This window comes from Mastomys coucha, unplaced genomic scaffold (genome assembly GCF_008632895.1).
Source record: "Mastomys coucha isolate ucsf_1 unplaced genomic scaffold, UCSF_Mcou_1 pScaffold4, whole genome shotgun sequence".
NCBI classification, from domain to species: domain Eukaryota; kingdom Metazoa; phylum Chordata; class Mammalia; order Rodentia; family Muridae; genus Mastomys; species Mastomys coucha.
This window is the reverse complement of record NW_022196910.1, coordinates 48,951,317-48,975,121: the sequence shown is the minus strand read 5'-3', so window position 1 is coordinate 48,975,121 and position 23,805 is coordinate 48,951,317. Positions and strand designations below refer to the sequence as shown.

General features: G+C 42.8%; 1 protein-coding gene and 1 pseudogene across 3 annotated transcripts in view; both read left to right on the top strand.

The window, feature by feature from the left end:
- The window catches only part of Srgap1 (SLIT-ROBO Rho GTPase activating protein 1), a 297,115-nt gene that overhangs the window by 223,582 nt on the left and 49,728 nt on the right, over positions 1-23,805 (top strand). For 2 of the 3 annotated variants that reach the window (XM_031348981.1, XM_031348983.1), the window contains exons 9-15: positions 4,236-4,433; positions 5,084-5,168; positions 13,819-13,846; positions 16,422-16,524; positions 19,995-20,055; positions 20,199-20,276; positions 23,538-23,672. In XM_031348981.1, coding sequence (XP_031204841.1) covers positions 4,236-4,433; positions 5,084-5,168; positions 13,819-13,846; positions 16,422-16,524; positions 19,995-20,055; positions 20,199-20,276; positions 23,538-23,672 — 688 coding nt within the window. Of the gene's footprint in view, positions 1-4,235; positions 4,434-5,083; positions 5,169-13,818; positions 13,847-16,421; positions 16,525-16,998; positions 17,033-19,994; positions 20,056-20,198; positions 20,277-23,537; positions 23,673-23,805 lie in introns of all 3 variants that reach the window. The other variant, XM_031348982.1, reaches the window with a different exon arrangement.
- Positions 2,505-3,266, top strand: LOC116075710 (annotated as a pseudogene).

The window sequence follows — 23,805 nt, the reverse complement described above, 5'->3', positions numbered from 1 at the left end:
AGCAGTTTAGAACTGAGAATGAGAGAAAAATGACTCCACCCAAGGTGCTGGGTGGTTTGTAGATTAGACATGGTTGAGGGGCATGTGGCCAAAGAGATAAATGGCAGTGGAGGTAGGGGGAGAAAAATCAACAAAGTAGAAGCAAAAGAATAGAAAATTCAGAAGAGAAGAGAGGGGTTAAGAGACAGGGAACACAGTGGAGTGTGCTGTTGTAATGAGGGTCTTGGAAAGAAAATTTCAGAAACAGAGGCAGTAGCTTAAGAGGTAAGGAGAAAAGCTAGAACTTGAACAAATCTCTCAAGTTCAAAAGCAAGCCACAGGCAGTCTATGTGGACAACCTTTGCTTATGCGCTACTAAACCCTTGGCAGCCTGGTCCCTGGGACCTGCATGGAGGAGAGAGAACATACTCTCGGGTCTCTTCTGAGCTCCACACTCTCACTGTAACACACGTGCATTCACAGGCACATACATGAAACATGTATGTATGCATGCATGCATGTATGTATCAGTGCCTAGACATATTGTGAAACTATAGAACCAAAGGATGAATAGAAAGCTTTAAAGGAAAATGGAGAAAAATAAAATATTTCAACCAAAGCAATGACAGATTAATAGTAAAATTTTTACTCAGCAGGAATATGGAAGCCACAAGAAAATGCAGGAAAGTATTTTTCATAAGAGCAGATTAAAGATTTTCAGGTGGATGAAATAGACTCAACTAAAAAAGAAATCCCAGTGGTAACTTTTAAAATAGAAAGAATGGAGACTAAAGAATCTAATAACTACATGGACAAACCACAAAGAATATTGAACATATAATAAAAATGCTTGCCACAGAAGCCTGGCGACCTAAGATATAAAAATGGAAGGAGAAATTAACTGCACAAAGTGGTCCTCTGACCTCCAGTTGGATGCTGTGGCATGTGTGTACACTCACGCGCGCGCGCACACACACACACACAAAAATATAAAAATAAAAGCAGAAACCACATTCACCTAGCTGGCTATGAAGCAGTGAAAAGCTGAAGCCAAGAGCAGGAAATAATCGCTAACATGAATCACAGCAGTCATAGCCAGTAGAACACTGACTGACAGGTTTCAACAACGTATTCGCAAAGGAGGGATCCAGGCTGCCTTTGACATACAACATGCTCAAGCTCATACAGTGGGAGGAAACCTACGGAAATCATGTGAGACCACTGCACACCAGCACGGTGGCTTAAATTGAAAGGAGGGACAGCGCCAACCGCCAGCAAGAGTGTGGAGTAACAGGAATTCTTTGCCATACTGATGGGAATATAAATAGCATGGTTTTGGAGAACAATTTGGCATTTTCCATATACAGCAAGTGTGTATGCGTGCCCCCAATGTATTCATAAAACTCACAAAGGACAAAACTAAAAAATAACCATCTATCAATCACAGGGTGAATCATGATTTGTCTTTGCAATAAATATCAAGTAATGAAATACCGATATTCACAAGAAATGAATCTTCCTGATGCTGAGCAAAAGGGATCAGATTTAAGATATATTCTGTACTGTTTCTATAAAATACTGTTAACACATTAGAGAGCGGGGTGGTGAGGAGAGGGGGAGGTGTAGCTTCATACTGGAATGCTTGCTCTTAGCATATATATAAGTTCCTAGCTTTGGTACCTAATAAGGAAAAAGAAGAGGGGGGGTTAGTGGGTATACCAGGAGGAAGAAAAGCGTGGGGGTGCTGGGCGGTGGTGGCACACGCCTTTAATCCCAGCACTTGGGAGGCAGAGGCAGGTGGATTTCTGAGTTGGAGGCCAGCCTGGTCTACAGAGTGAGTTCCGAGACAGCCAGGGCTACACAGAGAAACCCTGTCTCAAAAAAAAATAAAAATAAAAAAAGAAAAGCATGGGGATTATTGGAAGGATGATGAGTTATTGATAACATACACTTTTGGTCAGAGAAGTGTTTACCTAGGCTTGTTCATGTTGAGATTATTCATTGGGCTGTATACTTACATGTAGCATTGAGTTTGGGCTATACCATTTTGTGCTCCCGGCTGGTCACGGCTTCCAGCCACCCACCTAGGAGCTATCTTTGGATCTTCAAATGAAAGACACACACACACACACACACACACACACACACACACACACACATTAGCTTATTTTTAAATGCCATGGCTGGTTCAGGACTGGACACTCCTAAACCTTCCCCTGCTACTCCAGGCCCAACTGGAGAAGTGGTCAGTGGCCACTTACTGAATTCCTACATGGCTCATTGGCTTTATCTCCTGCAGCTCCTATGTCCCTCCATATCCTTACCCCCACCCCAGTCATGGTGATTCCTCTCTCCTCCCCCTGCAGCATACTCTACGGATCTCACCTTGTCTCCCTTTGCGTAGCCATTGGCCACTGCACCTTTATTGATCGTCAAAAACCAATTCCAGACAAGAACCTTTAGCATTTGGACATGCAGATTCCAGATTGAATCAAAGCATTAGAACCAATCTCTAGGCCCTCTTCATCTTCTCTATGGCCAACATGAGCAACAGCAAGCTGAAGGACATCTGGAATGCCTGGAAGCACAGCCAGATGTTCTTAGGCAAAAACAAGGTCATGATGGCAGCCTTGGGTCGAAGCCCATCTGACAAATACAAAGACAACCTACATCAGGTCAGCAAGAAGTTGAGAGGTGAAGTTGGGCTCCTTTTTACCAACCGCACGAAGGAGGAGGTGAATGAGTGATTCACAGAGTATACAGAAATGGATTTTGCTCAAGCAGGGAACAAAGCAACTTTTAACTGTGAGCCTGGATCCAGGGCCCCTGAAGCAGTTCCCTCATTCCATGGAGCCACAGCTGAGGCAGCTAGGGCTGCCCACTGCCCTCAAGAAAGGTGTGGTGACCCTGCTGTCTGACTATGAAGTGTGCAAAGAGGGTGACGTACTGACCCCAGAGCAGGCCCATGTCCTGAAGCTGTTTGGGTATGAGATGGCTGGATTCAAAGTGACCATCCAAAGTGACATGTGGGAGGCCCAGTCGGGAAGATTCCAACAGATGGATGACAACCTTCCTGAGAGCGCACCTGAGTCTGAGGGAGAGTCTGAGGAGGATGACAGCTGACTCTGAGAGCCAGGCCCAAGGCCTTCCAGCAAGTTCTTCATCTCTGCTGGACCCCCCAGGACTGCTGTCACCACTCTGGAAGGAACAGCTATTTATTTTGCTAAGGATAAAGACTAGGGAGGGTGCTAGGGAATGACTTTGTTTCTATAAAGAATAAAATTGTGTTTGCAGCTTGCTGTTCGCAGTTCCTAGACACACTCCTGTAGACAGGAGACTCTTTCATAAAAAATAAATAAATAAATAAATAAATAAATAAATAAATAAATAAAAACCAATCTCCAACACTTATGGTCTCAGTGTGTGTGTAGGTGTGTATGTGTGTGTGTGTGTGTGTGTGTGTGTGTGTTTCTGTTTGTAGTTTTATCTTAATTTAAAAGGTAAGAGTAAGTAAAAGTGAAATTGACAGTCTCCAGTGAGATATATAGCACAGATGGGTGATCTGAGGTCCAGTTGGCCTGGCTCTCTCCTCCTACCTACTGTTATGACAGGGAAAAGTTAGTGATCCCCAAAAACACACACAGGAGCCAATCTGATGCAACTCACAGCAGGGTCTTTATTCCAGCTAGCTCACCCGCCCCCCCTCCCGCCATGCACCACTGTCATGAAGGACTGTTTTGGTGGTGGGGAGCCCCGAGTGTCTATTGGGGCAAGGCTTTATAATAAGCAGCAAGCAGAAAGAATGTGCGCAAACATCTCATTGAAAAGCTGCTGTGGCCTTTACTATAATTGGCTGGTGCTGGGAGTCATATCATAAACTTAACTTCTGTTCTCTGCAATGGTGGTCCTTAGGCAGGGGATGGGCTTGAACCTGGGGGTGCAGGTTTGTTATGAAAACACAGGTCTTGCTGAGGTTGTAACCTGGGAACCGGTCTTATTGGGGATTAGCCTAGAGACTGGAACTAGGCTTGAGTTTTGTTGGGGGGTGACTTGGAAACTAATGTTAGGTACCAGCCTGTTAGTTTACCTGAATTCAAACTAAGGTCAGGTTCTCTAAAATGGAGTCTGAACTTAAAAGATTAGGCATCTTACTACCATGCTCAAAAGTAATCTCTCCCTGAAAGACCAACTCTAGTGGAGTAGTGTAGGGTTCACAGAGCAATATGTTAATAAGTGAAATGTATTTCTGTCCCCAGGTCAAGAAAACGACAGAAGCCACCCTCCAGACGATCCAAGATATGGTCACCATTGAGGACTATGATGTGTCTGAGTGCTTCCAGCACAGCCGATCCACAGAGTCTGTGAAGTCCACTGTGTCTGAAACCTACCTGAGTAAACCTAGCATCGCCAAGAGACGAGCTAACCAGCAAGAAACTGAGCAGTTCTACTTCATGGTGCGCCCACTCCCCGCTCCCCAGCCTTTCTTAACAGAGCCTGGGACCACGCTTCCTGGGCATTTCCATATAGTTAATGATGCCAGAGTCTTTCTGGAGCCCATGCTTTTAAAATACAGCAACCTGAGCACCCTCACAGTTTCCGATTCAGCCAGTTTGGGTAGAGTTTAGGACTTAGGACCTCTTTAAAACCAGCTTTGGGGAGGGGAGCTACAGCACAGTGAAGATCTCTTAATGGGTTGCTCCTCCATCTTATTTTTGAGACAGATTTCTCTCTGAACCAGTGAGCACCCAGGATCTTCCTGTTTCCAACCCCACCCTAGTGCTAGGGTTACTGGTGCACCCTGAACTCAGCCCTCAAGGATGCTTACACAGCAGTCACTTTTCCCCCCAAGTCCAGGCTTTGTCTGCTTTGACACGGGTGCACACCACAGGGGAGTTTACTAAAGTGCAGCCTGTTTTAACAAGACCGGGGAGGAGGAGTCCTGAGCCTGCATTTCCAATAGGCTCTCCAGAGAAGGCTGAGTCCGCCAGACTACACCTTGCCTATAGGATTCTAGATCTACAGATAAAACAGCAGGGCTTAATGTCCCCTCTGGGAAGTTCCTTGGCCCTGCGAGGTTTTAAGTTTCTACCTTGCCTTTTTGCAGAAACTTCGAGAGTTCCTGGAAGGCAGTAATCTTATCACAAAGCTTCAAGCTAAGCATGACTTGCTGCAGAGGACTCTTGGAGAAGGTCAAGTACTGGGAGCAAATGGGGAAGTGGTTTGGCCTGTGTGTCATATCATGGGTGTTCTATGAAGAGCATTTCACCTGATCTGAGTTCCCTGATAATTGTGTTCACACTGAAGTCATTTTAATCTGCGAGGTAAAGTCAGGGAAGAGGAGTGACTCAGGTGGGCATGTTCCTTTGGAGAGGGACCCACAAGTACTGACCCCAGTCTCTGCTGCCTCTGCCTTGGGCTTCTTTGTCCTCTAACCTCACCCTGTCCATTTGAATGGGTTGGTACATGTCCCATCTGTTGCCTTTTGGGATTCTAGAAACCAGTTTGTCCTGTCTGAGAAATCTTCCTTTTTTCGTTGAGTATTATTGGTAGTTGAGATAGGATCAGATATAATATGTAATATTATATATTATATTACACACATATACATACACATGCATGCCTACATATATATACATACATATACACACACATACACACGCACATATATATATATACATACACACACACACACACATACAAAAACATTCCCAGATCCATCTGTTGTTCTGAACTATATTCTCAAATGAATTCTTCTAGTCTCCTCATCTCTCTGGAGGAGACTGGAGTAGGGTGCACTACAAACAGGGGGTTGGCTACACAAACGTCATTGCTTCTCTTCTCTGCCCTCATAAAAATGTAAAAGGAAAAATGAATACACATAGGCAAAGCCCTGGCTTACTTAAGGGTCTCAGGTCTAAACCTTCAGTTTTCTGTTCGCACTAGATCCTGCTGGGCATTGTAAGAAATGAAAGAGAACACTGCAGAATGGGATAGGGAATGGGAGGACAATGTTGAAGTGTGTGAATGGCTGAATTCAAAAGAGATTCCCAGAGCCAGAGAGGTGGCTCAGCCATGATAAATATTTGTTGGGTTCCCATCACCCACAAGGTAGCTTTCTCCAGTTCCTCCAAATCTGATACCCTCTTCTGGCCTCTTTAGGAAACACAGAGAGAGAGAGAGAGAGAGAGAGAGACTCACATACATGCGGGCAACACACTCATGCACATAAAATAAAAATAATTTTTTTTTTTTTTTAAAAAACAGATTCCCATCTTATACCTAAGTTCTTCCACCTAACATTCTGGTACCTTTCTTGCCCATAAAGCAGTTTACCCATCACTTTACCTTATGGTTTTCTCCTAAGAACCTTTCATCCTTAGAGAATGGCTGCAAGGCTAAAAGTTGCCACTCATGACCTCAGATTCCCCAGGCTCCAAGTTGAAAGACAATTGTACCTAAGGAAAAAGGAGGAAGGGTTTAACTGTTAAGAAGCATCCAGGTTAATAATAATAATAATAATAATAATAATAATAATAATAATAATAAAATGCATTGTGTCAACTTTAACTAAAATCTGAATCAAAAGACAAAACTTATGAAGGCCATTTTAAGCCTAATAGGAAATGGATCTAATCTATAGGTTAAATATTATTGATGATTTTCCTCTGTGTGACAATGATACTGTGGTTATAAAGAAGAATATCCTTATTTTTTTTTTTTAGATTTATTTATTTATTTTATATGTATGAGTATTCTGTAGCTGTACAGATGGCCGTGAGCCATCATGTGACTGCTGGGAATTGAACTCAGGACAGCCCTACTCGCTCTGGCCCTGTTCACTCTGGCCCGCTCTCTCCGGAGTAGTTCACTGTAGCTGTCTTCAGATGCACTAGAAGAGGGCGTCAGATCTCATTACGGGTGGTTGTAAGCTACCATGTGGTTGCTGGGATCCGAACTCAGGACCTCTGTCTGGAAGAGCAGTCAGTGCTCTTACCCGCTGAGCCATATTCTTAAATTAAAAAAAAAAAGAAAGAAAGAAAGAAAGAAAGAAAGAAAGAAAGAAAGAAAGAAAGAAAGAAAGAAAAGAAAAGCTTGCTGGAGTACCACAATGTCTAGAACTTACTTCCCGGTGGCATGGCTCAGGATTTTCTAAAGGACAAATTGATAGACAGATAATTATGTAATCTAAGTGAAGATGATCAGGGTATTTCTTGTACTGATCTTTGATCTCTTCTGTAGGTTTAAACTTTATCTTTAAGCCTTTTAAATCTTTGACCAGTCTTCTTAAATACCCATGTCTTACCAGCCACCCCCTTTTTTTCTCATAATAAATTCCCTTTTTTCGTCCCCATTTTTTGCAAGTGCCTGATATTTGGAACAATGCCTTCGAGGTCCCTTGCTGCCCCCAGAGCATAACTTCTCCTCAGTGTGGAGAAATGTTTTAAATGCTTTCAGACAGCAAAGTCCTCCCTCTGAGACTGAGAGCCACTGTGGACATGGTGAGACTGAGGGCCCTGTGCCATGGGGTGTGCTCACTCTTGGCACTGTAAGCAGGCAAGCATTAATGTGGCTTGGAGCCACATTCTGAAGCTTTTATGGTAGTCATTCAGCATACATTCTTTTCTGTCTCCTAGAGAGAAAAGCCACACTGGTTAATGTTATTCTCCATGTCATTCTTGGATCGGGCTACATTTTGGCCTGTAGACCAAGACCGTTTGCCAAAGGCTGTCCTTTAGCCACACTGTGTAAAGCCATCATACCTTGTCAGCACCAAGCCAGGATTCCTTTGTCTTGGAATTTCTTTCAGTGAGCTCCAGTGTCCCCATGACATAGCTTTGTTACATTCAGTTAAGTCTGTGGAAGAGACCTGGATGGTTTCCGTCAGAGTAGCATGCATAGACTGAGTGCCGTCCTCTGCTGCTCTTAGCGCAGTAACTTCTGGCAGCTTGACAGTCCATCAGCTGCTGGCCACTCACTGCTGCTGGGTTTAACCCTCCAAGAAAGGCTGAGCATGGGAGACACACCCCACTTTTAAAATGTTCACCCCTTGGAAGCCTGCTGGCTTTCCACACGAGCCCTGTTCAGTGTTAGTAGGCTAACAACAGAGAAGGCTTAACCAAGTTAATGGTGCCTGTCCCACGGAAAAACAGCCCAACGATGATCTCTTAGGAAGGAGGCCAAGTCCCATCTAGTTAAATGAGGTTAGCAGTCCAGGGGTAAGTGGTGGTTTGGGGACAGGCTTGACATTTCGGATAGGAATAACTCTAAATTCTCCCAGACTTAATGCTGCAAAAGCTGCCTTCATAGTAAAACAAATGGAGCCTAGCCCAGGGATTTAGCAGTTGATCGTCCACAGATGAAACTCTAACTACAGACATGTGTTTGGCCTGCCTTGCAGCCCATTCTTGGCAAGCTACCAGTGGGCCCCGTCAGTTCTTTGATTTACAACACAGCCAAGCAACTGGATCAGACTCTTAAAGCGGCCTTCTCTAAACTCAGAATCCTGAGGCTTTAGAAGGTACTGAAATAGAAAGAGATGCCTCTTGGGCTCTGAAAGTCACCCTCTTCTTTCTCATCCCAACAAGGCTGCTGGCTCTTTAGGGATATTTCTTTTTGAATGAAAGTTAAGTCAGCCACAGTAAATGAGATACATAGTTACAAAACTGGGACACCAGGGTTTTTTTTTTTTTTTTTAATGAGCCTTCTTGTTCCTATCAAGTTCTTTGTGTGAGGTATTTGGAAGTAAGAGGGTGGAAATATCTGTACAATTTTGCTACACAGAAAAATGTGATGTGAATGCCACACTCTCTGTTACATTGTTTCTTGTCCTAGGCATGACATTTCTTTGACAAAGGAATCAAGTAGGTTATCTTGGAATAATCCATTGTCTGTCTTTGAGTAGGAGTACAAATATTCTCTCAAAAGATAATCGGATTGTGGATAATTATGTCTTTTTACAAAAGCACCACAGTAGTCTATGGTGTTCAGAAAGAAAAAGGGCTAGACAGTATTGCCACCAGCTCTTCATCAGTCCTCATTAGGAGACAAAGGGATCTCTGTCCAGCTCAACCTAGATGTATTTTAAATATTATTCTTTAGCGGGTTTTTTTTTTTCCTTACCTCAAGTTGTCCGGAGCCTTCATTTTAGATAACATGCATTTAAATATCAAAAGTAATTCACTTCACAATTCTGAAGTCAAATGGAAGAGAAACCAAAGAAGCCACTTATTCCAGGTTGCAGTCAGGACACTTAGGAGGCAGAGGCACGAGAATGGACAGGGAGCCTGGGATGCTGAGAAAGGCTGATCTCTATCTCAGCAACAACCCCTCATGCCTGAAAAGATAATCCAAAGATTTGTTTTTACAAAGGGAAAAAAATTAAGCCTGGATTTTTTTTTCCTCTCCAAGTGGCTTATATGGGGTAGGGGTAGGGGTTCCTTACTTTTTAATAATTAAATTAGCTTCTAGAGGAAGTGATTGAAACCTAATCTTCAGAGCACTGGAGTCATTCACATTTCTTTTAGATGATGAGTCTTCCTTGCTTGTGTGTTATTGATCTATTAATGATGAAACTGATTTAAAAATAAGACCTCATTCATCAATTTAGACACACTGGGGATTGTAATCTAACAGTTGTTCTAGTTCATTATTCAAAATGGATCCTGTATAGTTTTTTTAATTTTTTATCTCATACTATTAACCATCAATGGAAGCAAAATGATAGAAATCATCTTGTTTATCTTCTTGTTCTCAATTTAAGAAATAATTAGTTGGGATATCTGAGAAAAATAGCAAAATTTCCAGGTTATAAGGTGTTTTACGTTTACTAATCATCCATTTCTATAGCATCAAACCACGTAAAAGTGATTAGGCAGTGCTCCCCAACTTAAATATGTATTAATTTGCATATTCACACTATCTGTGTAATTTTGGTTTTTAATTGCATCTTTCATTATTTTGTATTTTATTTTAGCCTATCAGGCAGATAAAAGTATACACTGGGATCCATTCCTTTCTTCTAGGATTGTTCACAAGGGTTTTCTGACCAAATCAATTTAGTCAGTCAACAGGTTCTCCAGGGCAGGAGTGAGGATTAAAAATAAAAAAGACAATTAGACGACATTGTAGCATGACCCCAGCCAGTTCTGAGGCTGAGGCAGGTTTACTTTTTCCCAATCTGCTTTTATACCATTTTAATTGCATGCAAGTAATAATGTCAGTTCTAGGCTGAGGAACAAGCAAGGCAATAAACAGAGTCCCAGGATTACTCTGTGATCACTGTTTCTAAGGGCTTATCAGGATGACCAAGATATCTGGGCCTACTTCCCTGTCCTAGACCAAAGTCATATTCTTGCCTGAAGCCTAATTGTTTGTTCTAGCCCCAAATCAGATTCCTGCCTGAGCTTCCTTGTCAGATTCCTGCCAAGTGGCCCCAAAAGCTCTCCACAGTTTTCAAAGGGGAAAATAAAAGTTAGGTTTGAGTGTGGATGTGCATGTAATACGCATGCTTGCATATGTGCACCTGTACATGCAAGTGTCCATGTACACCTGCCCACATGCCTGTGAAGGCCTCAGAGGTCAGCACACAATATCATTCTTGGATCACACTGCAGTATATTTTTGAGACAGGGTCTCTCATTGAAGTAAATAGCTCACCAAGTTGTTAGGCTGGCTGGCCAGTGTCTGTCAGAGAGCAACCTGTCTCTAACGCACTAAGTACTGGGGTCACAAGTGTGTGCCATGATGGACGTTTTACATGGATGTTGGGATATGAACTCAAGCTCTCATGCTTCATGGCAGTTGCTTTACCAACTAAGCCACCTCCCCCACCCAGAAACATAGCTTTGTGTTGAAAAGGTTAGCACTGGAACTTTGGGAAGGTCATGGGACACTTGCCCTTCCAGAAGGGAGAGACTAATTAACATTCCTCAGAGAACAGGGTGGGAACCAACACATTCCACAGGACAGGCCCTGTTGCCCACCTTCAGACAAGGGAAGTCCTTGCCACCTCGTTCCCTAAAGACCAATCAGTTTAAAGTCACACTGTTCTGCCAATCACATGGTGCCTAATGGCTGCAGCTCTGAAAACTATAAAAATTCACTGAACAAGCTGTGCGGGGTCGCCACCTCTCCTTCAGGTCTGGGACGACCCCAGTGCACTAGAACAATAAATTCCTCTTGCTTTTTGCATCAATTCTGGCTCCATGTGGTTCACTCAGGGGGTCCCTGGTAAGCTACGGCTCGACAGAGTCTTACAATGTGTGTGTGTGTGTGTGTGTGTGTGTGTGTATGTATGCATGCACACAATTAAAAAACAGCTATGTGAATATGCAACTTAATGCACATTTAAGTTGGGGAGCATGGCCTATTCACTTTTACATGGTTTGATGCTACAGAAATGGATGATTAGTAAAAGTAAAACACCTTATAACCTGGAAATTTTGCTACTTTTGCTCAGGTATACCAACTAATTATTTCTTAAATTGAGAGCAAGATAAACAAGGTGATTTTTATCGTGTGTGTGTGTGTGTATGTGTGTGTGTGTGTGTGTGTGTGTGTGTGTGTGTGTGTTGGTGATGAGGACTGAACTATCAGCCTCTTGACCACTCAGCAAGTGCTCTACAGATGAGCTTCATCCCCACCCCAACCACCACATTTTTTAAGGTAGTGTAGTACAATACTTGGGATTTCAGATCTGTCACTAAAATAAACCTCAGCCCTACTGCCGGGCCCACACCATACTAACTCGACCTGGGATGGGTCATGCATGTTCTTATGTGCTCAGTCTCTTTTGAAAACAAGTAATAATAATAGAAGTCACCTCATAAAAGCTGTTGTGAGGGGTTGGAGAGATGGCTCAGCCGTTAAGAGCACTGACTGCTCTTCCAGAGGTCCTGAGTTCAATTCCCAGCAACTACATGGTGGCTCACAACCATCTATAATGCGATCTGATGCCCTCTTCTGGTGGGTCTGAAGACAGTTCCAGTGTACTCATATAAGTAAAATAAGTAATTTTTAAAAAGCTGTTATGAAAATTGTGAGTTAACATACATAATATAAAGGGCTTAGGTCAGGTATGGTGGTACCATACAAATACTGCTCCCAAGGGGGCTGAAGCAGGAAGTTCAGGAGTTCTAGGCCAGCCTGCATCCTGAGGTTGGTACTTAGTGCCACTCTTTCTCAGTTAATTAGTATACAGTGCTAACACTGGACAGAACTGCTTACTTAATGCTTAGCGATATTTATTCAAATAGCTTCTGATCTGTTCTGACTTATATATCACACTGATGTCATAATAAAGCAGACAAAACAAACAAGTCAGACAGTGTCTGTACCATCAATCTTTTGCTCATCCCATTGATTCCCACACCCCACACCCCACCTCTGGGATGGTCTTGGCCAGCTCCTATGGCCTCAGCACAACCAAAGTGATAGAGACTTTGAGCCTTGTCTTCCCTATGATAGAAGCCAGTCTAGCCCAGCTTCCCACAGACATCTCCATTGGGATATCCATAAGGTACCACATACCACACTCAGCTCATTCAGGCTCTGGCTAGGAACTGATCTTGCCAGCACTTGCAGTGGCTCAGATATGTGTGAAGAATGATGTCACCTGATACAATTCTGTTTTTCCCTGTTTAATCAATACATTTCAAGTATCTCATGTTACTTCTTTTTTTTTCAAAGATTTATTTTATGTATACAAGTACATTGTTGCTCTCTACAGAAACATCAAAAGAGGGCATCTGATCCCATTACAGATGGTTGTGAACTACCATGTGGTTGCTGGGATTTGAACTCAGGACCTCTGGAAGAGCAGTCAGTGCTCTTAACTGCTGAGCCATCTCTCCGGCCTTCGTGTTACTTCTTATTCAAGAGCAGAGATTAGAGGCTCAACTGTAGTCTGCTCTAGCTATGTACACTGACAACTAGCACCAGCAGGTTCTCCAATCAACCTTGTTTTATGGGTCTGAATCACTGTGTCGTGTGATAGGAGGGGCTCACCTGTTTGTGCTACAATGTGGCTTTTCTCTGCCAGCTGTAGCTTCAGACTCCTTCAGGACAGGGTCCTCATTTTGTAAACAAACCAGCTGAACGGTTCCACCTGCCCACCCCTCACCCCATTGTCCCTGGATGCATGAAGAGCAGACAGCAGTCATGGATGCTCGCAAATGTGAAATGAACCAGACTGTGAGCATTCTAAAACAGTTCCGTCCTGTTATTTACAAGAAGGAGGCCATGCGTGTGCATGAGAAGCAGCTGGTGGTTCCAATGGCAGAGCTCTGAAAGGCTCTTAGCTTACAAGGTGGTATATTGTAGTATAATTTAATGTACTTGTATGTTATTGTCTATGTCAGTTCAGATTAGGGAACACAGTTCTCTCCCAGTGCTCTGATGTCATACCACAGAAAGAATATCAACTTAGTCTTCTAAGGGAATCTGAGTAGTTCACGCCACCCCATTTGCTTTTCTGATAATCGAAACAGCAAATAGCTAGCAGGAAACTTTTAGATATGCTTTGTGTATATTTTATGTTTGAACTTAATGGCCGAGCAACTATTCTAGTTTAAAAAAAAAAAAAAAAACTGCCTCAAACTGCCAAATGAAATGTGAAATTCTCTAACCTATAGGATTTGTTATATTTTGGACTTAGATGTTGTGAAAATAATGACTTTGAATTATTTCCTTATCCTAGGCTCTTCACATCTTCTCTACCACAAGATCTGTAACTCTTTATTAACTGGCCATGCTGAGATAACAGATGATCACAGATGATCGACTCCAACCCACTGAGTCCACCTGGTTTACTTATTTTGTTTATTCTTTTTTTCTTGGCAGGTCATAGAGCCGAATATATGACTACAAGGTAGGAAGATGCTCTATCATACTCTGTAGTCTGTTCCACTCTCTTCTCTTTAACAAGAGCAGTTACCCACTGTAGCAGATAATCTGGGCATGGCAAAGCTCAGCACCTCAAAATGCATGGGGTCCTCAGACAAGTGCCCTGACATAACTAAGGTTGTCTTCAATGGAATTGTAAAGCCCCTTGGTAAGCAGTTGTACCAGAGCAAGCAAGCTTAATTATCTAATCCCAAATACATTAACTTTTTTTTATAGATGGATGACACTTTTGACATAATTTAGTTAGCAAGTAATAGGTGTGTGTACCAACTGCCTCAGTAAGTAGTATCAATTGCCTACTTCCAGCTCCTGCTACACTTCATACTATCTGAAAATTACAGCTATATTGAAATTTGGGGACATTAGATCTCGACCCACTTTTGCATCTGACTCTAAAATGTGACTTCTAACACAAACCACCTAAGGCAGATCCTCATTCCCCTCACCTCTGAACCTACCCAGGAAGGACAGTAAAGTTTCTTGCTGGAATGCTTGGAAGCGGATTGTGATTTGAGTTGGAGAACGTTTCTGACGACTTTTGTCTCTCTATGGTGTTATTTGCACACCAGCCAGACACCGCAGGAGTCGACAGAGCAAGACTTGGAATGTTTGAGGCTGTGTTCTGTTGGAGGCAAGAAACAGGCGAAGCTCTTTAACAATGGCGCCTTCTGCCTTCTGTATCTGATGCTTTAAGGCCCTGGGGCTTTGTTCATCCTGGAGGCACCACAAATGGCAGTTAACCAGAAAGGCCTTCCAAGTCTAACTTTCAATATGCAGATTAGCTAATCCGGAGCCTGCTCTGATTGGCTCTTTCACTCTTTCACGTGGGGCTGCGCATCCACATGCCTGGACACCCCACTGCCAGGTACCAGACAACCAGAACCCCCTCCTTGTGCAGAAGCTACTACCCAGGTCATCCAAGTGATACACTTTAGTTGTTGCTTTCCACACTGTTCCCATTCCTTCCCACGAAAGCCACAGTAAAGAGTGCTTTTCACCTTCTCCTCCCTCCTTGTCTCCTGACCAGCCTTTGAGCTGCCCGCAGTTCCCATGCACTCTGTGGCAGAGTGCTGGAGCACACCCGTGCTTTTGAGTGCTATACCGAAGTGCTGTCTCTTCCTGGGCACTCACCCCTTGATACTTAAATCTGCGGTAGAAAAACATTTATAAGATAATGAAAACGTGACGGTATCAAGTAAATCCGACAAAACTTTTGGCAGCTCGTTGCCTTGAGTCCTTCACACCTGCCGCATCCCTTCCTTCATGCACAGCATGGAATTTAGTGTATAAAAATAGTTCAGAACCGTTAACTGGGGAAGGACGAGGCATGCTGCCTGGCAGAGGTCTCCACAGATTTCTGTGTATTTGTAAAGGCTCTTTTTAAGTCCCAGGCACCACAGGACTTCGGGTGCTGCTGGCTCTATACCCCATTAGTCACAGCCTTCCTGCTGGGAGATTCTGAGAGGGTAGCCATGAAAGGCCGAATCAGCGGGTTTGTTCTCTTATACACATGCCAATTGCCGTGCTAATATCTAATGAGCTCTTCAGGGTTTCACATAAGTTCTTGGGATTTTGTTTTTAAACTGGACTTTCTGAATTTGAGCCAATTGAATTTCAGAGGTCATTCGACTAAAGAATCCAGCTTCACGAAGGGCTTACACAGTCTCTAGGCATGACAGTCCTTCTCCTGTCTGTTTTGCAGAGGTTAACCACCAGAGATACAGAAATTGAGTCTGGTTACCTTGGTCCTTCCTCTTCTCCCCTAAGGGAAAAGAGCAGAAGAGGCTGCCTCACTCTGATAACACTGCAAGTTGATTGGTGCAGGGTTTCTTCTAGGAAAGCATGTGGCACACTGGATTTGTGTATGCCTGAAAGACCAGCTAATCCACCAGAGCCAACAAGCAGGAGAGCTCAGAACAACACAAAGGGGGTGACCTACTCTACCATAGAAGTGTGGGCAAGGGCATCATGCATTCAACAGAAACAAAACTCATGCATATCTTGGGCCCCACATCCAGAAACTGTATTGACACCAAACTCTAAATTTCCCAGGAGTGATCTGTTAATAAAATCCCATGAATGCCTAAGGAATAGTGAGCAGGTGCTGTACTACCTGCATCGAACAGTTATGATCGAACCAAAAATATTTTTAATTTCTCATCTAGACATCTCTCAATGCCCTTCCACATTTGTGTCTTGGTGTGTAACTCATAAACCAAACAGAGACCTAGCTTTACCATATTTAGCTAGATAGCTCAGAATAGCCATTCATAATAATGCTTACCGTTTTTTTAAAAAAAGGTATAAAAAATAAAAATGGCAGTTCTAGCACATAGAAATACCATAGTTTAAATGATCAACTCCTGTGCTCTTGATGTACAAATAGAAATGGATTGAAGGAGGGTGGGAGTGTGTGCTCCTGGGCTGGGGTTGGGAAGGGACCCACGATCCCCTGGCTTAGTTATTTTGATATGACCTAAGGGTGTTTCATCAATTGTCTGATTTCTGCCATGCTCAGTAATTATGTTCCCTTTCCTTAGGCCTCCAAACGTTCCCCCTAAGCCCCAGAAACACAGGAAGTCCAGGCCCCGCTCCCAGTATAATGCTAAGTTGTTTAATGGGGATTTGGAGACATTCGTCAAGGTACAGCACCTGCCACCACTCAGTGGCTGACCTCCATGCTTTTCACTATAATGGCCTCAGCCTCCTGTGAAGAAGGCAGGTCATTATGTCCGAGTCTGTCCTGGGGTTCTTTGCTTCCCCAGAAAAATCAATATAATATTTCCTGAAGTCAGAGGGGGAAGAATATGGGGATTAAGAACCTTCAGAAGAAAATAAATGAACATGGATGTTATCATATGGAAAAAAAAAAGAGTACTCTTTTCTTTTTCCAGGCCGAAAATTATAGGACAAGGAAAGATAAATAAGATGAAATATTTTCTTGAGCTGTGCAGACTAGACGGCACGGTATGAATCCGTGGGTAGGCACACTCTCGTGACTTAAGGAATTCATTATATTGGATAAATTTTGTACAGCCCTGAAGTCTGTATCTTGTATCTCTGCCGTGTTTACTCTCTGTCTTCTTTCTCATCCTGTATTTCTGATAATGCTTCTAGCCGGGGACGAAGGAACTCTCACGCAAGACACCAGGTATCGTGCTGACTGGAAGTGAGGGCCTCTCCACACTGCCATCTCCCACAAGCTGTACCCATGCTTGGCTTTAACTAGAGTTCTGAAGTTCCTTAAAAGAAAAATGTTTGCAGTTGGAAATTAGACAGTTTATAAATAGACTTTACATAGAAAAAAAAAAAAAACTATGGGAACCAGACACGAATTGAAGAGATAATGACTCTCACTAACATGAGGGGAGAGATCAGGTTTAACCTGCTGTGTTTGGCAAATGTATCCAATCTGAGTTAGAGAAAGTCAATGTTAAATGCCAAATGCATATTTAATATGAAATTATGGATTCTGATGTAAATCACATGAAAAAGAGACTTTCCCATTAGAGATAACATTTTGTGAGATAGCCTACAGTGGTTTTGAAGACTGGCTATAGTAGAAAAGGCACATTTTAAATATTTTATAAGGTCCATGAATTGTGTGTTATAGATATATGACCTTCTCTAAAGATAAATCTATTCATTAAACCTGTGAACTAATGGTTAAAAGGCTCACATTATCGTGTTTGTGTGTGTGTGTGTGTGTGTGTGTGCACCATGTACATGATCCTTGAGTACATTTATGTATATGTGCATACAGAAGAGAAATTAGAAGTCTCTGGGAGGCTTAAAAGAAGCCCCAACCCTGGGATTAAATGAAAAGCCACTGGAGAACCTAGACAACAATCACAAAGCCATTGCCTTGAGCCTCAAGCTCCTATTGACTCTAGTTTAATATAATGTTATTGTCAAATTTGACTTGATTATCTAGTTTCTCAGCCCATAGCTTCTAGACAGGAGCTAGATAGACAGAATGAGGGAAATATGGAGGAAAAGCAACAAGTCGTACCCCTGAGGGCCTGGCAGGGAGGGAGAAGGCAGGAAAGCCAGAGGCAGAGGGACCATCTTGTTCCCTTTGCTGGTGTGGTGTGGGAACAGCTGCATAAGACGATACACACATGAGAGATTTTGAAAATTCTTCACTAAAAGCTAACAGTGAAAGGCAAGCAAATTGATTAACTAAAGGAAGACTAAGGTAGTTACAGTGAAAAATCTGTTGTGCGAGCCATGCAATGGAACACTGAAGAGTCTTTGGTAGCCCAGAACTCAGGGGTACAAAGGTCTCTCTCTCTCTCTCTCTCTCTCTCTGCACCTCTGAGACGTGCTTCTGAGCTCTCCCAAACAGCACCATGAAATGGCAAGAGCAAAACCACCTTCCCACAGGGAAACAGAGACACAGAGAGATGTTTGAATGGTGGTGGCTGGAAGACAGCCCATAATTTCATTCCTTATAAAATATTTTCGACCCCAACATCTGGCATCCATGAATTTAAATTAAAATGCTCGTTATATTTTTACTACAAAATGTACTGTATCTAAATGAAGTGCTAATCTTTTTAATAGATTAGCAGCCCTCTAAGTGAATGTCGAAAGGAGAATGTTTAATTTAATACCATGAAAATGCAATACTCTGTTCAGAACTTTCTGAATGCAAACAGTTTTCGTCTGCTCTCTCATTCTCTGTCTCTACGCTAAGTCCAGCAGAGATGTAAACTAACTCTCCCCTTTCATTGCTCACACTCAAGTATTTGTTGCTCTTTTAAATTACACTGTGACGTGAATTGTTTATAAAATGTTACTTCCATTAACCATGCTGTGTCTTACAGAAAAAGATCCCTTCTAGTGTTCAGTAAATCTTTGGTGAAATTACACCACTGCTCATGAACTTCACTAAAAATACATTTTTTTAAGGCTCCTCTTTAAGGAATTAATACGTATGTCCCTAAAACAAATTAACTAATTAGAGAAACTTAATACAACCTCCAGAAGTAATTGAAACATTAAGCGGTTTATACACCAATTGCCATAAAGTTTGAAAATAGAGGTCTATCTAGAGAAGTCCACTGCCTGCTCTGGAGACAGTGAAGATATCTGTAGAGATACACCATTCCCACTCTTTCCTTCCCATCTGGACTGGAAAAGTTAACAGGTCCCTAATTGTCCTAGTGTGTTAAGACCAAGTTCTTAACATTTAAAGATAAAACTCCTCACAGGAGTGTGCTCCATGCCAGATAATCCCTTCCAAGTTCCATGTTTCCTGTAAAGATCTAATTCCTAGAAGATCAGTCTTAAAAGTACATGTCAATCAACACTATCCCCAGTAGTTCTTTTTAACTCATGGTGCATGCCATCCATCCATGTTTAACTGGTCTCTGAGGCCCTCCATCTCATGTGTCATCCTATACTCCTGGATTTCAAAGCACCTTCAGCATTTTTTTTTTCTTTCTTTCTTTTTTTTTTTTTTTGGTAAAGGGTGGTCAGCGTTTTTTTGCAAGGTGTAGACCAAAAAGACCAAAGCAGCCTTCCTCGTCTTCATCTAAAGGCGGGCTGAGTTTTATAAGGAAAAGTAAGTTCTGATGCAGGCTAAGTAAATACATACTGCACTTTCATTACCCAGGAGACAGTTGATGACTGCCACCATCAAGGTGGCAGAGTCTCAGGAAAGCAGTGGCAAGAGTCCTAAGAATCAACACCTGATCAGATAGAAGACCTACAACTGAAACACTTAGCATTCTTACAAGCTTCATACTGATCACCTTGAGAAATAACCTTTCAGCGCATAAGTTAAATGAAAACACATAAGTTCGTTTTTTGGTTTTGTCTGAGGCAGGGGTGTTACAATGTATCCATTCTGGCCTGCAACTCAGCCTCCTGGTTGTTGGAATTACAGCCACCACTTCCAATAGGAATTAGCTTCTTCACATCTCTAGGCTAGCAAGACAACCTGAAGCCTTCTTATGGTAAATGTATTTAATTTAGCTTACATCAGAACTGAAAAACACCTTTGTTTAAACAAAACTTTTCCCGCTCTTTTTGATGCTGTTAATTCTTTATGGAGGATTTTTTCTCCTTGTGACCTAGCCTTCTCTGGTTTCCATCTCTCTCCCCAGGACTCAGGCCAGGTTATCCCTCTCATTGTGGAAAGCTGCATCCGATTCATTAATCTCTATGGTAAGCATTCATCACCATAGAATCCTTATTTAAAAGCAAGCAGTGGGGTTTCAGTAAGCATGTCTTTTTGCTTGAAGAAAAGAAAAGCAGAGTTGTAGTATGCAAGGCAGGTTGGGTCACTCACTGTGTTCTGTTGCCCACAGGTCTTCAGCATCAGGGGATTTTCAGAGTGTCTGGTTCCCAGGTGGAAGTGAACGATATCAAGAATTCTTTTGAGAGAGGTAACTGTATGTCTCTCCCCAAATGCAAAACATGTTGAAAAGTCACTTTCTTTGGTCTTCCGCCTGGCACTCTGCACAGCCCCCAAACCTCCAAATTGCACGGGCCTCATTGTGGGAGTCAGGGCATGGTTGTTATGAATTGTGTCCGAAGTAGAAAGGCCTATGAATTTTTGTCCTCTGGTTTAGGACTCACATTGGCTACCCATGGCATGTACATCATGGTTGCACCTGACAGGGTTCTAGAATGGGCAGAGTTGTTACAATGTATCCATTCTGGCCTCTAACTCAGCCTCCTGCTTCAGGAATTACAACCACCACTCCTAATAGGAATTAGCCTCTTCTCGTCTCTAGGCTTAGCAAGACACCCTAGAGCCTTCATGTGGTAAATGTATTTAATTTAGCTTGCTTCAGAACTGAAATACACCTTTGTTTAAGTATAACTTATTCCACTTCCAGCCTACATGATGAGGGAATGGGGACATTTTCCCACTTTCCATCTCTGTCAACAGCTCTCTCCTATTCCATACCGTCTTCCCTTCCTGTGACAGGGTCGGTATCTCCGCTGTCCATGATTGGCTGAGATACAATTCTACTAAACTGTTATGGAGTACAGTCCAGTTAGCAAAACCACAAGCCAATCTAGCATCGGGAAGACCCAGAATCAAATTGGTCTCTTTTATTATCTATGATGGGATTCAGCCAAGGGACCCCAGTCTTAATTTGACCAGTGTCCTCATTGCCAAACTGCAAGGTTATTAAACTGTTCAGATGTGACCTGCAAACATATCTGACGCTTCCATGTGGCCATTGATTATTAATACTCCCGGGTTATAATGGTTTGCACCGCATACATGTCAGGGTTCATCTGTGCCTTCTTTCTGTTGGACAGCCAGGGCAAAAATGCAGCAAGACTGTATGGAGCTTGGGTGCATCTCTCTCTCTCTCTCTCTCTCTCTCTCTCTCTCTCTCTCTCTCTCTCTCTCTCTCTCTCTCTCCCTCCCTCCTTTGTTCCCTCCTTCCCTCCCTCTCTGTTTCTCCCTCCCTCTCTGTCCCTCCCTCCCTCCCTCCCTCCCTTCCATTTCCCTGGCCTAAGAGTTGCCATAGAGTCCTTTGAGGTTGAAGAGGTAAACTTGGCACCACAATGTTTTTTCTGGTTTCCAAATCTATGACCAGTCTTACGTACGGGACAGACCAGTCTCCAGGCAGCAGCTGAGTCTGCCACATCTTCCTATACTGTGGTAGAGACAAGGTGGAAGTAGCTGAGCATAAGACACTTTGTGGCCACTACAGACTAATGAATGCTTAGTTATTTTCTATTGGAAATTCCTCTAGGTTTTGAATACCTCAGAGGGAAAAACTAGTAAATAATGATGTTGGTGACGGTGGTGGTGGTGGTAGTGGTGGTGGTGGTGGTGGTGGTGGTGGTGGTGGTGATGGTGGTGGTGATGATGATGATGATGATGATGATGATGATGATGATGATGCAATTGAGTCTCTGAGCTCAGGTTCAGCAAGTCCCTGCCCTAGAAAACAGAGAAAGGAAACAAGGGCCCCTGACAATAACCTCCCCAAAGGCAAGCATTAGCTAAAGGATAACAGCTGCTCTGTGAACTGTGGGAAGGAAGACTGGGCCTACAGATGCACAGTGGAGTTTGCTGTAAGCCTCTGTGCCATGCTGTGCTCCTGAAGGAGTCCAGTTCACGATTATCCCCAAGAAGGTGCAGTAATCAGCCGGGCATCTCATACCATGCATCCACCTGCCGTAAAGGGAATGATAATCCTATTTGTGATCGATTCTTTTTAAAATATTCACTTTTCACACAAACTGTAAGGTTTCAAATCCTGTGCCCTGATCCCAGAGGCACCCACTGTTGAAAGTAGCTTTCACATATGCTGGAACCCCACCATGCCACCTTAGGAAACACCTGCTTAGTTAGTTCAGGTGCTCACAATCACTGTTGTGTATTTCTGGCACATTTTGCCGAGCTGGGTTGTATGGCTCGACCAACCACAACATCTTCTTTCTGCCAGATGAATAAGAAACACTGAGTGGAGTGTTTTGAGTTCATGTCAACCTAAGCTTACTGATTATAGCTTTAAAAAAAAAAAAAGGCTGGATAAAGTTATAACCACAATGTTTTATTTTGAGATTTGGGCAAGTTGTAAGGGAGTATTTGCTAGCATAAGAATTTTTTTTAAGCTTTATTTTAGCCAACTATTTTTAGGTTAATCACGGGGTAGGATATCTAAACCAATTATTTCCATTTTAGTACTATGTAATCTTTTGGTGAGCATAATTAAAAGACTCCTGCATGTGTGTGTGTGTGTGTGTATGTGTGTATGTGAGAGAGAGCACATGTGTGTGTGAGAGAGAGTGTGTGTGTGAGAGATTGTGAATGTGTGTGTGTATGTGCGTGCACACATGCCTGTATGCATGTGTGTATGTGTATGTGTGAGAGAGAGTGTACACGTGTGTGTGAGAGAGAGAGAATGTGTGTGTGTTTGTGTGTATGTGAGAGAGAGAAAGAGCACATGTATGTGAGAGAGTGTGTGTGTGTGAGAGAAAGAGATCACATGTGTGTGTGAGAGTGTGTGTGTGTGTCTGTGTGTGAGAGAGAGTGTGAATGTATGTGTGTAAGAGTGTGTGTGTATGTGCACATACGTGCCTGTATGCATGTGTGTATGTGTATGTGTGTGCATGTGTGTGTATATGTGAGAGAGAATGTGTTTATGTGTGTATTTGTGTGTGTGAGAGAGAGTGTGTGTATGTATGTGTGTGTGTGAGAGAGAGTGTGCACATATGTGTGAGAGAGAGAGTGTATGTGTTTGTGTGTGTGTGTGCAAACGCTTGTGTGCATATATATGTGTGAGAAAGAATGTGCGTTGGGCTGGAGAGATGGCTCAGCCGTTAAAGGCTAGGCTCACAACCAAAAATATAAGAGAAAGAGTGTGTGCATGTGTGTGCATGAGAGAGAGAATGTGTGTTTGTGTGTATGTTTATGTGTGTGTGAGAGAGAGAGAGAAAGAGAGTACATGTATGTGTGAGAGAATGTGTGTGTGTGAAAAAGTGTGAATGTGTGTGAATGTATGTGTGTGCACACGTGCCTGTGTGCATGTGTGTATGTGTATGTATGAGAGTGTGTGCACGTGTGTGTGTGAGAGAGAGAATGTATGTGTGTGTGTGTATGTGTATGTGTGTATATATATGTGTGTTGAGAGAAAAATAACAATCCTGTGCATATAACAAATTTTCTTTTTCAGGTGAGAACCCTCTGGCTGATGACCAGAGCAACCACGACATTAACTCTGTGGCCGGCGTTTTGAAGCTGTATTTCCGAGGGCTGGAAAACCCCCTCTTTCCTAAGGAAAGGTTTAATGACCTGATTTCCTGTATTAGTAAGTGGGTTTTCCTCAATTCCTTTTCTCTCAAGTCCTCCTTCAACAGGATTCTTTTCTTAACCAATTTCCTGGAAACACAGCTCTCCTCACTTACCAACCCCACCTATTTACCCACCCCACCCCCATACCC